Source organism: Periplaneta americana, chromosome 16, assembly GCF_040183065.1.
Source record: "Periplaneta americana isolate PAMFEO1 chromosome 16, P.americana_PAMFEO1_priV1, whole genome shotgun sequence".
Taxonomy (NCBI): Eukaryota; Metazoa; Arthropoda; class Insecta; order Blattodea; family Blattidae; genus Periplaneta; species Periplaneta americana.
The window spans coordinates 184,287,461-184,302,331 of record NC_091132.1 but is presented as its reverse complement, the minus strand read 5'-3'; the positions used below and the strand labels follow the sequence as shown (position 1 = coordinate 184,302,331).

General features: G+C 38.5%; 2 protein-coding genes across 2 annotated transcripts in view; both read right to left on the bottom strand.

The window, feature by feature from the left end:
* Nucleotides 1-2,752, bottom strand: part of Sbp2 (SECIS-binding protein 2) — a 31,950-nt gene extending 29,198 nt beyond the window's left edge. The window contains exon 1 of the mRNA XM_069815325.1: nt 1,617-2,752. Coding sequence (XP_069671426.1) covers nt 1,617-2,600 — 984 coding nt within the window. The 5' untranslated portion in view covers nt 2,601-2,752. The remainder of the gene's footprint in view (nt 1-1,616) is intronic.
* A 6,040-nt stretch (nt 2,753-8,792) lies between these two features.
* The window catches only part of Exd2 (Exonuclease 3'-5' domain-containing 2), a 32,846-nt gene continuing 26,767 nt past the window's right edge, over nt 8,793-14,871 (bottom strand). Inside the window, exon 7 of the mRNA XM_069815322.1 lies at nt 8,793-11,990. Within this exon, the coding sequence (XP_069671423.1) occupies nt 11,744-11,990 (247 nt within the window). The 3' untranslated portion in view covers nt 8,793-11,743. The remainder of the gene's footprint in view (nt 11,991-14,871) is intronic.

The following is a 14,871-nucleotide window of genomic DNA, read 5'->3' as shown; positions in this document are numbered from 1 at the left end:
TATAGCGTAACTGTCGAAAAAAGTGTACAAATACTTTTGTCCAATGTGGAAAAAGAAGCAATCATAAAAACGGTGTTACAATGTTGTTTCTTTGGTCTCGACTAACACACCTTTGTAGATTACAAACTCTTCTCCCCTACTCCTAGTTATTTTCTCCATTTCTTTTATATGTGTATTCTTGTTCACCTTTCCTTTCTTTCTTCTTGGTCATCATCTTCCTCTTATGACATTGTTGTTTTTTACTCGAAGACACTAACTTCAAAAACTATTTTCCAAATCTTGCAGACAGAATAACGATGATCAAACAGTCCACACCTGTGGAGTAACGGCTAGTGCGTCTGGCCGGAAAACCAGGTGGCCCGGGTTCGAGTCCCGGTTGGGACGAGTTACCTGGTTGAGGTTTTTCCGGGGTTTTCCCTCAATCCAATATGAGCAAATGCTGGTTAACTTTCGGTGTTGGATCCCGGACTCATTTCACCAGCATTATCACCTTCATCTCATTCAGACGCTAAATAACCTAGCTGTTGATAAAGCGTCCTAAAATTATCTACTTAGGCCGTGTCTCAAAGCTCAAGTCCATACTACACACTAGTGACTAGCAACTAGGTGACTTGTAAACTACACACTAGGGAGCTTTGGACATGTATGCTTGAAACATGGCCTTCTTCATAGACTATTTTTCTAAAAAGCATGACATCACGGTGCAGAACTAAATTAAGAAGGCATTGTCCTAATGCAGTATCATTACGAATTATGTGGAAAAGATGAGGGCATAATATATTACAAAAATATTTAAAACCTGTGCAGAAGGTACTAACAATGTCAGTGTTCAAAGTTAACGTGTTATTCTACATTATAGCCTATTTACATTATTTCACTTCCAAAGCATTTTCAGATTTCATAACTCCCAATTGCTGATGAGGTATCCATGTTTGTTTAGTGAACAAGTCAACAATCGAGCAAGCATTTTCGTTTACTAGCTACTACGGACTTGATTGCTATGCACTATGTAACTTTGGATCATAACTTCTGACGTCACATCCGGCTATTTAGTTAACAATCTAGTTCACTTCAGCTGAAAATGTAGCTTTGAGACACGGCCTAAATAAAGAATGATCAAACATAACCTGCAGCACCTGTAATAACAAAGCACTAAAACAGTTAAGAAACTAAACGATTATTACAGTGCTTGCCAGCGCTCGAAGCATACTAATTATATGAGAACTAACACAATAGTGCTCCACTATTGAGTGGAATAAAAGTAACATTCCTGGAATGTTACCGTTCTTCTACTCAACTGCAAAACACGGGTCATGCTATTGGCATTAGGATAATAGGAATATTACTCTTTTTCTGCTCAATGGGTAGGACTATGATATATGAACAATTTTGCTATCTCAGTTTATTTTCGCATTTTTTGGAATGTTACCCCTTTTCCACTCACCCATTCAATTGTCCTGGATACGAATTTCAATTATGTGGCGAGTTGCCTCTGTGGCCAATTTTCTATGACGAGTTGTCCCCAACCCGCACCGGTCACATACATTGGCCGAAATTTCACGACTAAAAGTAAAGGCTACCGGTACTCAAATTCACATTCACTTCTGCAGGCTTACCTTTATGAGGTTGAGCAAATCGATGTGGATGGAGTCACGCCGCTTCTTGCCCCTGGTTTCCTCTGTCCCGCTTCCTCGTGGCACTTCGTTGGGCTTTGGTCGCTGACGTCGCGCCTCCTCCATGGTGGGGAAGTCCCACGGGCTCATTGCTGGGGCGGGAGCCACACGAACGCAGGACTCGCTCTCAGAGCCTTGCACTAAGGCGTCCAGGACCTGCTGACTCACCAAACGAACCCGCTGTCCCTTGGGGGCCAACATTCGTCGCCGGGTTTCTTCCTCACGTGCACGTCTCCTCTCCTCTCGCCCGGCCTTCGTCTTCTTCTTGATTTTCTGGTCCGAAATTGCACCCCTAGCACAATCCGGAGACTTGTCTGCACTGACATCCTTATTAACATTATGACCTGTATCTGACTCTTTTTCTTCTGGTTTAATTACATTTACTTCCGAATTACACATATTCTTTTCTTGTGATTCAGAAGGAGCAACATTTTCGTCAGGTTTAACTATTTTAATAGAGCAATTCTCCGTACTTTCAGTTGGACGCTCTACAACTGGGCTACATTCGACATCATTCTTTGGCACATCTCTATTGGATGTTAATGATTGACTAGTTTCATTTATTTTGCTTGTAGGATTATCCTCTTCCACACATTCGAGGTTATCTTTTTTCAAATCGATTTTAGGGCTTGGTACAGTAGATGATTTAGACTTCTTGCCATATTTATGGAATGAACCGGGCTTTGGTAATTCTGGCCATGAAATCTTTGATATATCTTCAATTTTATTCTGTATGACTGACTGTTTATTTTGACTTGATGCTGTTTCTTTTTGAACTAGCTTTGGAGCATGTCTTAGTATTCCGACGCCCTGAGATTTTCTGTCTCGCTTAACTTCATTTGTCGAAGCTGCTGATGCAAAACTTTTCTTCGGTTTACTTTCATTCACAGCCTTAGGTAACCAAGATGCACTCTTCGGAACATCCATGTCTAACTTAAGTAAATGTACAGATCACATATTATAATAACAGAGCATTACTTTCACTATTCATCGTACAAATGACAGCCTACAATGTTTAGATATTACAATCACAGAAAAATATAAACAGATACCAAAATAGAGGTTATGAAATGTAAACACTTGCTTCTCCTTCTTGAAGGGCATTAAACTTGAACGACGAAATCAAAATAAGATCACAGGTAAGTTCTTACGCATTATTTATACCTATTTCGAACAAAAATAAAATTTACAATTAATAAAACAATAATATAAAGCTTAGCTTATATACATATACAGAAAAAACAACAGTAGGCACAAATCACATCACATGCAGCTACATTTGAAAGTCGCTTAATTACTAATTTTGTCACTAGATTGCAGCAGGCATAGTGAGCGGTTCCAAACTTGTGGTCCGCGGTCATCTGGGGCTTCATAAGTCAAAGAAAAAATACCCGGGGGTCCGCGACAAGAGAAAGCAGTCAGGTTTTATTTTACAAATGAAAGCGACATTCAAAACACTTTAAATATTTATTTTTTTACTTGGTTATTTAACAATGTTGTATCAACTACTAGGTTATTTATCAGTGGAAATGGTGATAACAAGGTGGTATTAGGCTAGAGGAGGCCGAGGATTCACCATACATTATCTGATACTGGCCTTACAGTTGAGGAAAATCTCGGAAAAACCTAACCAGATGATCAGTCCAAGCGGGAATCGAACCTACGTCCAAGTGTAACTCTGGATCAGCAGGCAAATGCGCTACTGCCTGAATTAAGGGAACTGGGTAGTGATGCCTGTGCGGTTAAGAAAGTTCAATACAAAAGTTTAGTGCAATATTTCTAGGCTTCTAGTGCTCAGAATGGAATAAATATTTCCAGGCTTATACAATCAATCATTCTCAATTCAGTGGTATAAAAGACAACTGATTTGTTTCGTATCCAAGTTTAAAATAAACGCCCTAACTAATAAACCTTTTTCTCACTTTGCTAAGTGTACCTCATTCTTCGGGTGCACATTACTTGCTACAATCTTCACTCATATACCTTGTATTTTTCTAAGTTATATAGTAATGTATATTGTAAACTCTAAAGCAAAATTTAGTTAAATATTTCACCCCTAGTGAAACAGAAAAAATATTGAACTTCGTTTAACATTTTTTTTTTTTACAGTTTCTCAATGCATCTATATTTTTTCTCATGTTATGTGTGTAATATTCTTAAACCCATAGGTCTACTATGTAGAACACTGGCTGCAGAAAACAGTCTAAAAATTTCATTTAAGTTTATTCAACAGTTTCAGAGAAAAGTGCACTTAAGTTTGAAAAATGTCAACAAATGGAAAAACTGCATTTAAAAAAAGAATAATGTATGAGTTACATGCACCGCCAAATTTAAAGAGGTCATTTAAAAGGCTTATCTGCAGAAATGTTTATATTGTTCAAAGAGCAAGTTTTGTACTTTATTTTATAACGCAACATAAAAAATTGGATTTTTGGCTCGCCACTAATCATTACCTGGTTCCCTTAAGTCAATGATAAACATTTATTCATTACTTACATAATAAAAAAAATTACAAATATCTGGCAGTGTATTTGAATCTTTTTGATGATAAGAACCACATTTTCCTGAATTACTTCAATGCAGTCCCTCTTGCCTAGAATAAATAAAATATAAAACATAGTAATGTGAAATTTGATTTTAAGAAAATTATAACCACCTAAATTGATTACGATTAAGTCATTAAGCTATTGCTAATGAATGTAGGTCTGGAGTAACTTCTAATGTTTATTTTTTTCTCTTTTTTGAAGGGACCCGATAATAATATAAGTACTTACCATTCATGTTCCGTGAATAATAGGCCTACTTGTAGCCAAACAGCCGTGCTCTTGTATAAGTACAGCATGAACTTAACCCAGGCTATGATAAGGATGATGATATATGAATTAATGATAACGAAATGAGTCCAGGTTACTACGCCAAAAGTTACCCAGAAATTCTGCTTCTTACCACTCCTGTTCTGTGAGTTATTTTGTCACCATGCTCTTGTACATAGTGAACTTAACCCAGGCTATGGTAATGACGACAATGACATTTTGAATTAATGACTGAGAAATGAGTCTGAGTTCCAATGCCAAAATTCTGCTTCAACTGGTCGAGGGAAAACCTCTGAAAAAAGTCCAACCAGGATCTCAACCCGGGCTTGCTCGTTTAACAGACAAGCTGTTACTCCACAGTGGTGGAAATCTATCCCTGTTACTAATTCTGCAGTTAACAGTGTACTTCCAATAATGAAAAACTTGTGGACAAATGAGAGTTAAGTTTCAAATTTTAGAAAGGAAATTCTTGTTATATGGAACTATCAAACATACTTGGTTTTCCACCAGTTTCAAAGTTATAGGTTGTAAACCACCGGCGTAGCTCAGTTGGCTAAGGTGCTTGCCTGCCGATCAGGCATGGGTTCGATTCTCGCTTGGGCTTTTTCCGACGTTTTCCCCAACCATATGACAAATGTCAAACAATCTATGGCAAATCCTCGGACCTCATCTCGTCAAATACCATCTCACTATCATGAATTCCATTGACGCTAAGTAACCTCGTAGTTGATATAGTGTCGTTAAATAACCAAGTAGGAAAAAAAAAAGAGAAATTATAATTTATAACAGTTTTTCATTGAATGTAGGTGGTATTTATGTTACAAATATAACTAAAATATGTGGTATTTAAATATGTAAAGCATTTATGAAGTTTACGTACCAACCATGGAGCTAATAGTCATTAAGACAATTTATTCTTTTAATGTGTATGAGACATTGAATTTGTCTTTCTATTGTGGCACACACAGGCTAGGTAATTATTCTACAGCTTAACATAAATATTCAATAAATTTGCTTGGTTTTCTTCTTTTCTCCTGAAAAGTTGCAAAAACTGACTTAATGCCTTTCAGCTCTGACTGATTCAACTGTATGAGATCAGAGAAATCATTTTCCAGGCACAATTTAAAAACATAATTAACCTTACTTATTTATAGCTTTTAAGGAACCCGGAGATTCATTGCCGTACTCACATAAGCCCACCATCAGTCCCTATCCTGAGCAAGATTAATACAATCTCTACAATCATATCCCACCTCCCTCAAATCCATTTTAATACTATCTTTCCCATCTACGTCTCAGCCTCCCCATTGGTCTTATTCCCTTCGGTCTCCCAACTAACATTCTATATGCATTTCTGGAGTTGCTCATACATGCTACGTGCCCTGCCCATCTCATACGTCTGGATTTTATGTTCCTAATTATGTCAGGTGAAGAATACAATGCGTGCAGTTCTGCATTGTGTAACTTTCTCCATTCTCCTGTAACTTTATCCCACTTAGCTCCAAATATTTTCCTAAGAACCTTATTCTCAAACACCCTTAATCTCTGTTCCTATCTCAAAGTGAGAGTCCAAGTTTCACAACCATACAGAACAACCGATAATATAACTATTTTGTAAATTCTAACTTTCAGATTTTTTGACAGCAGACTAGATGACAAAAGCTTCTCAATCTAATAATAACACGCATTTCCCATACTTATTCTGCGTTTAATTTCCTCCCGAGTGTCATTTATATTTGTTACTGTTGCTCCAAGATATTTGAATTTTTCCACCTCTTCTAAGTATATATCTCCAATTTTTATAGTTCCATTTCGTACAATATTCTGATCACAAGACATAATCATATACTTTGTCTTTTTGGGATTTACTTCCAAACCTATCACTTTACTTGCTTCAAGTAGAATTTCCGTGTTTTCCCTAATCGTTTGTGGATTTTCTCCTAACATATTCACGTCATCCGCATAGACAAAAAGCTGATGTAACCTGTTCAATTCCAAATCCTCCCCGTTTCCCTGAACTTTCCTAATGGCATATTCTAGAGCAAATTTAAAAAGCAAAGGTGATAGTGCATCTCCCTGCTTTAGCCCGCAGTGAATTGGAAAAGCATCAGATAGAAACTGGCCTACATGGACTCTGCTGTAAGTTTCACTAAGACATATTTTAATTAAACACACTAGTTTCTTCGGAATATCAAATTCAATAAGAATATTATATAATACTTCTCTCTTAACCGAGTCATATGCCTTTTTGAAATCTATGAATAACTTGTGTACTGTACCCTTATACTCCTATTTTTTCTCCAATATCTGTCGAATAAAAAAAAATCTGATCAATAGTCGATCTATTAAGCCTAAAACCACACTGATGATCCCCAATAATTTCATCTACATATGGAGTTAATCTTCTCAAAAGGATATTGGACAAAATTTTGTACGGACGTCAACAAAAGTGATATTCCTCGAAAGTTACTACAGTTAGTCTCATCCCCCTTCTTTTTCTTTTTTTTACTTCGTTATTTAACGACGCTGTATCAACTACGAGGTTATTTAGCGTCGATGGGATTGGTGATCACAAGATGGTATTTGGCGAGATGAAGCCGAGGATTCGCCATAGATTACCTGACATTTGCCTTATGGTTGGGAAAAACCTCGGAAAAACCCGACCAGGTAATCAGCCCAAGCGGGAATCGAACCCGCGCCCGAACGCAGCTCTGAATCGACAGACAAGAGCCTTAACCGACAGAGCTATGGTGGTGGCTTCCCCCTTCTTAAAAATAGGTACAATTATGGACTCCTTCCGTTGTTCTGGTACAATATCCTTGAACATTAAAATTGTTTTTAGATTCTAAAAATTGTTTATTAATCTAGAAATATTGACTAATCACTATTCCAAATTCCAGCACAAAATTAATTCAGGATATATAATAATTAAATTTTGACTTTGGTGTTCCAAATAAGTACTTTAGTACGGTTCTTGACATCTCTCAGTGCAGTCCCTACCCGGAGATCCGATTGAGGGACTATTTTACCTCCGGAGAATTTTACACTGAGGAACTCCATGAATCATAAGCAGTGGAAAATATAGTGGGACTGCGTTGGTGTTAATGCAGCTTATGTGGGTACCTCTTTGTTACTTGTTAGCTTAAACAACAAGTTCAAGCCCCCTCAACACGACAAGGTGAGTACCCACGAGAGGGAATTAAATTTTGAATTTTACTAAATTTATACTAGCATGCAGCTTGGTAGCTTTGTTGGTAGAGCAGCTGGTTACGGACGGGAAGGTCCGGGGTTGGATCTCGGGTGATGATGGGATTTTCTCATGACCAAACTTCCAAAACAACCCTGAGGTTCATTCAGTCTACTACCAAATTGACTCCGTAATTCAAAACATATCTTGAAATGCCGCAAGTCTTATGTGATATTGGCTGAAAAGAATACATTTCAGGTCCCATTCATAGGATCTGAGTTTGTGGGAGTTGTCTACTGTCCAGGCGCACCATGAAGGTCTTTGTACTGTAACAGGTAATCAAATAATTTAACGTGTATCCAAACACAAACATCCTTTTATATTAACACATGGGATTAAATTCATTACTTACTTTGTATTGTGATACGTTCGAATTTCGAACACATAAGTATGGCAGACTGCAATAAAACAAAATAATTTGAAGTACAGTAGAACCCGTTTATCCGAAATAAAGGTGGCGGAGCCATTTTGGATGTGATTTTTTTGGATAATTGATGAGAAATATTTTTGGTAAAAGTGGGAAGGAAGAGAGATCGTTAAGCATGTAAATTATAGACAAAAATTCAATGAATTTAATATTGTAATTGCACATCAATTTTACAACCAATAATCTTTTACTCGATATCGCACTCGTGTAACTAAAAAATAAGACATACTGATAACACGATAACTGCAACACAAATTAATAAAAAAAATTGGAAATTTACCTCGAATGCATACACCATAATCCTGTAATTCCCAGGTAGGTGGGAGGGGGGGAGGGCAAAAAGAATGTCTTACTTAACAGGACTGATCGCACCCAGTTACTATGCAAAACAAGTGTTTGGGGGATGGAGGTGGAAAACAGATGTAGCATTGCTGTGAGGACAATGACACTTAAATTTGTAGCCATGCTATAGGGGATGAACAAAATACTGCAGGGATAAACAAAACATAGGCTGTTTTTTTTGCGACATTACTGATTAGCTGGATTTCGGTTAATGTTTACGGTATTGTTATCAAAATTGTCAAAATAAAAGGGCTTGTAAACAAAATGGCATTCACTTCTACACTGTCACGAAAGATTTAAATTTTTATTGAAATGAAATATACATACAAAATAAAATAATCTCTCAATTGTTAACATTTTCTTAACTGTAGAAATACTTTTAGCAACGTTATGTCATATTATGAAGGAAACATCATGTTGTGGTTCACAATCCTCGGTCCAAGGATGAAGAGATTGAGTATTTGGTACACAGCAGTGGACATTAGTCTATTTGGAATCCCACAATTTGGAAACCGTACCCAATAGAACTCCTTGCCACGATTGCAGATTCTCTTGTTACGTACATTACAGTATAATACGATACAAGTTTGGGAAGTGCTTTTATAAAATCGAGGAACAGTTTGAAAAACTAGCAGTTTTTTTTTCAATTCCCGAGATTTTATAACGCACTTCACAAACGTGTTGTTCAGTATTTTTTTTCAAGATAGTATATTTTGAAAATAATATTTAAAAAAATATCAATATACAGTACCTATGTACGTTAGATTGTGAACAGCCGACTGATTTTCAGCAAGAAGTTTGTCATAGATGTCGGTAGATGGCAGGCGTAGTTTTCAGCAGTTAAGTGTAATATTTTAACATACTTATCTAGGTTGGCACTCAAATTTGTTACTCAAATTTCTGAAAAATCTATTTGCATACTTACTGACTCCAAGGGGGCTATATTTAATATAATTAAATATGTACCAAACCTATACGCACATAGAATTATTCCACTTCAGAAACAAGAAAGTAAACTAAAAGAATTCCAAAAGGAAATAACATTTCAATGGATACCTAGTCATTGTGGTATACCTGGAAGCGAGAAAGTCGATAATATTGCAAAACAGACAACATATTTGCAACCAAGACCTCTTCAAGTGATATCTCTATCCAGTGCTTTTGCTTCAGTCAAGTCTCATTTTACAAACCTATGGATCAACAATTGGCTCTCTTCTGACAAAGGAAAGATTTTAGTCTGTACAAAAGAAACCAAATGACCTGGAAATGTACAAAAACTTGCCCAGACATGTTCAAACATTTTTAACAAGAGCCAGAACAGGTCACATTGTCACTCAATTGTACTTACACCGATTTCACATTTCTGATAATCCTACTTGTCTGTGGTGTAATAATCATGATGAAGATCTGGAACACATTCTTCTATACTGTCCATCCATAAACCACAAAAGAAGTAAATTAAAATCATCAGTACCAGTTGCAGAAGACACAGCCCTGCAGTATACAGGGCATATCAAAAGTCCGGTAACACTTTCAATATTTTATTACACAAAAACTACTAATGATAGCACTTTCAAACACACGTCAGTTTAAAGTCAAACTCTCAAAGTTATTCAGCCGCTTAATTTTCAGCAACGAAGCGACATTCCATACAAGTGGGAAAATTACCAAGCACAACTGTCGTGTTTGGGTACACAGAAACCTCACAGAATCGTTGAACATGAGCGTGATTCACCAAAGGTGAATGTTTTCGTGTGTTGTCACAAAGAAAACTGTAAGGACCTTTCTTCTTCATTGAGGCTACTGTGACTGGACATTCATATCTGGACATGTTGGAGCAATGGTTGGTGCCTCAACTTAGACAAGATCTCGATGACGATTTCATCTTTCAGCAAGATGGGGCTCCGCCACATTTCCACAATGCAGTTCGTGCTTATCTGAATACGGAGATGTCTGATCGTTGGATAGGACGTGCTGGAGTAAGGGACAGATGTTTCATGACATGGCCACCAAGGTCACCCGATACGACTGCATGTGACTTTTTTCTATGGGGGTAACTAAAGGACCGTGACCTTTGCCACGTGATTTAGAGGAACTAAAAACCAGAATTCGAGAAGCTGCCGCCACGGTCACAGAGGATATGTTGAAAAGGGTATGGGAAGAGTTTGATTATCGTTTGGACATCTGCTGAGTCACTCGTGGTTCACACATTGAATCTTTGTAATGTGTAAAACGAACTTTGAGAGTTTGACTTTAACTGACGTGTGTTTGAAAGTGCTATCACTAGTAGTTTTTGTGTAATAAAATATTGAAAGTGTTACCGGACTTTTGACATGACCTGTATATTGACTACACCCCAACTCTGGCTACTATAGTCGCGACGCTGTTATTCCCAGTGTGACTCCTCCTCTTTGCTTACGTCTTAGGAGGTGAAGGCTCTATAAAGCCTAGGTAGGTAGTATCGTTCGCCATTTTTGTTCTTTCGTTGCCGAGCTACCATATGAGGAATCTATTTGCCACACCGTTAAACATTATCATGTCATAGCTCCAATGATAATAAATCAAACGCACTGTAACTGAGCAAATAAATGAGCGCCAAATAACGTCTTTGTGTGCTTTCTACGAATGCCAACGAAAGAGCCCAAATGGCGGGCGATTATATTAAGCATTTATCGAGCCTTAAGAAATGAATAATGTCTTCATAAGCAAATCACAAGACGCACACGTTTAAATGTAGCTGACCTGCAACGCGATTGGCTGCCGGAAATTAGAGCAGCAACAGGCATCTATAATGAACACCGATCAAAATATCCCTCATTTCTCGTGAAAAACAACAACTGAATAGACTACAGTGGACTATAGTTGACTTTATGTTGTCAGCAAACAGCTGGATACATTAAGAAGATTGATTATTATTATTATTATTATTATTATTATTTCACAAATATTTTAAGAGTCTGCAACTTCTCTGGAAATCAAGTATAAATAAAATATTACTTTTGATAAAAAAAAACCCACCAATTTCGCGCTCAAATGTTAAAATATTAAACTTCACAGCCACGCCACCAGGAGCGCATCAGATGTTCTTTGCTCTCCTGTCGAAATATGCACCTTGCACTTCTATAATTATATTGTTCTGTGGTACGCACTGTAAATGTGCACCTCATGCCTAGCAAAACATCTGTAGTGACAGGTCTGTATTTCACTTCTGGTTAAAAACACAGACAGCCTGTGTCTAGGCCTAAAGATTCAGTTCAATGCCTGAAACAGCAACATCCTCTGGCAGGATGCGGCCCTGTGCAGCGCGCTGTTGTAGACGCAGATGGTTGTGCTGCACAGACCACAATGCAGGCAGGTATTCAGGGTTCATTGAAGTCAAGAAGTGCTCGCGCCAGCGTTGTTCCAGCTGTGTGAGTCCACCTGCTTCCGGGGTCGAGAAGTATGCCACAACACGCTGCCCATGAGGCTCGTACCCAACATTGGCCACGCTGCAGATATGGAAAGGCATGGGGTCAGCAACTCTGCTAGTAACTCAAGCCACAAATACATTTTTTCTTTCTTTATTTCAAAACGATGATGCTAGCCACAATTTGTTATACCTCAAATGTGGAGTACTACTAATCTCTACAGCAAATTGTTCTGGGGCCGGATATCGATCCCGGGACCTCTGGTTGAACGTACCAGCGTTCTACCAACTGAGCTACCCGGGAACTCCACCCGACACCATCTCAACCTTTCCCTTTCCCTTGAAATTATTCAAATCCGCTTTACAGGGAGCTTTACCTGAAAGACTAGATTTGCATAATATATACGTCACTGTGTACGTTAACAGAAAACCACAATTCTAAGTCACACAGAGATTGTGTGCACTCGATGTGGGTCTCTGGCGTTTCGAGTTGTGTGGATATAAAGGGAAAGGTTGAGACGGTGTTGGGTGGAGTTCCCGGGTAGCTCAGTTAGCAGAGCGCTGGTACGTTCAACCAGAGGTCCCGGGATCGATACCCGGCCCCGGAACAATTTTTCCCTTGAAATTATTCAAATCTGCTTTACAGGGAGCTTTACCTGAAAGACTAGATTTGCTCTACAGCAAATGTTGAAAACTCTTTATTTATTCGGCTAGAAATTCACTTAATGACCAGTTTTTAACGTCAAATTAAGCAGGAGTTTTGAGTCCCTGTCACGAGATGTGCAGATGTTTATTCTTTATTCTGTGTACGAGGCACATCCACAAAGTAAATTTCCCACTCGTCCCACAGCTAGCAAACCATATGTTGCAACTGCGTGTACGTGATAGAGTAATGTCCTGGCATGGCGCATGCACTAGCGGAACTTCCCGAGTGCTCTCAGTAGCTTCGTTTCATTGGTTGAAGATGGACGTTCCTATTCCAGCTCCCGCCGCATGTGAAGTGCAATCAGTGATAAAGTTTTTGAATGCACAGGGCATAGCGCCGATTGAAATTGATCGTCAGCTGTGCCAGGTCTATGGACCTAAAGGTACGGTCACATGTCGCTACTTTTGCTGCGCAACTTTTGTATTGCAGCTGCAAAAGTTGCGTGTCGTGTTCACACGTGAACCAAAAGTAGCGCACTGCACGCTACTTTTTGTGCTGCGCAACCTGAGTGCTGCAAAAGTTGCAACTGAAGGTTGCGAGTCTGATCACACACAAGGCGCTACTTTTGCAGCCGCAGTCATGCTGCAGGTTTCCATCTCCATGTTGACTTCTCAATATACATTTTTGTGGTTATGTTCGCATTATTAAGAAACTTGTGCCAAAGCTTACTTATCTATTATTTGCTTTTCTGTCGTAACTAGTATTCATAAATTGGCATTATTTTTACTATAAAGCTTTTAAAAACGCCTATATACTTAAATGATAACCAACAGCATATTCACGTAATCAATGTTGGCAACCCTCCTGTTTCAAACTATGCTATGGAAAATTAAAAAAATGAATTATAACGTCAGCAAATATTCTCAGACTGTGTTGTACATTTAGTAACTGTTACAAATCATTTATTTTCATCACATCTCACATTAAAATATATCCAAACAATAAAAGTGTCATTGGCACATTTGGGTGGCAACACTGATCGCAACTGCAGCAAAAGTTTCAACAAAACCGATATCAAAAGTGCTGCGGCTGCAACCCTGAGAACCCTGTTCACACGTCGCTACTTTTAATTTGCGCGCAGCTTGAAAACGTAGCGGGCAGCAGGTTCGGCAGCCGCTACTTTTCGGGTTGCACCGTTGTTCACATGTAGCAGTACGAGAGTTGCGCAGTTTTTTGTACTGCATCGCTGCAAAAGTAGCGACGTGTGACCGTACCTTAACATCATGAGCAAGCAGATGGTGCATTGCTGCTATAGACAATTTTCAAATCAAATCAACCTTCTTAATGTATCCAGCTGTTTGCTGACAACATACAGTCCACTATAGTCCACTGTAGTCTATTCAGTTGTTGTTTTTCACGAGAAATGAGGGGTATTTTGATCGGTGTTCATTATAGATGCCTGTTGCTAGTAGCCAGAGGTGGGGTGTAGTCAATATATACTGCAGGGCTGTGTCTTCTGCAACTGGTACTGATGATTTTTAGACAATTTTCAGCAGGATGCCAAAATGTGTATGACGAGGAGCGCAGTGGGAGGCCAACCATCATCACAGACGACCTTGTGGAGCAACACACCATCTGTTTGCTCATGATGTTAGGTCCATAGACCTGGCACAGCCGACGATCAATTTCAATTGGCGCTATGCCCTGTGCATTCAAAAACTTTATCACTGACAGCACTTCACACGCGGCTGGAGCTAGAATAGGAGCGTCCATCTTCAACCAATGAAACGAAGCTACTGAGAGCACTCGGGAAGTTCTGCTAGCGCATGAGCCATGCCAGGACATTACCCTATCACGTACACGCAATCGCTTCGTGCAACATATTGTTTACTAGCTGTGGGACGAGTGGGAAAGTTACTTTATAGACGCGCCTCGTATTTATTCTCATCAAAATTATAATTCTTTTGTGCGAGATCGTGCGTATTTGCTTGGTTTCCGCACAAAACCAATCCGCGGAAAGCCTAAAATTCCACATTCAGTATTCCCAACCTAACACACATAACAATTTCCCTCTTCTTACCGCTTAAGTGACATATTGATTTTACTGCTTTAGGCTTTTAACATATTATTTTTAGAGATGTCAATATAGTAATAATTATACATTGGAAAATTACCACTGCAATTTCACCTAAATTGCACTGTTAATTATTGTTTTTAAATATTTGCAAAAATTAAGTAAACTCTACAACTCCACTAAAGTTACTGCATTCGTGATGCAAGTAACATTAAGGAAGCCGTGAAAAAATCAACAAGATTC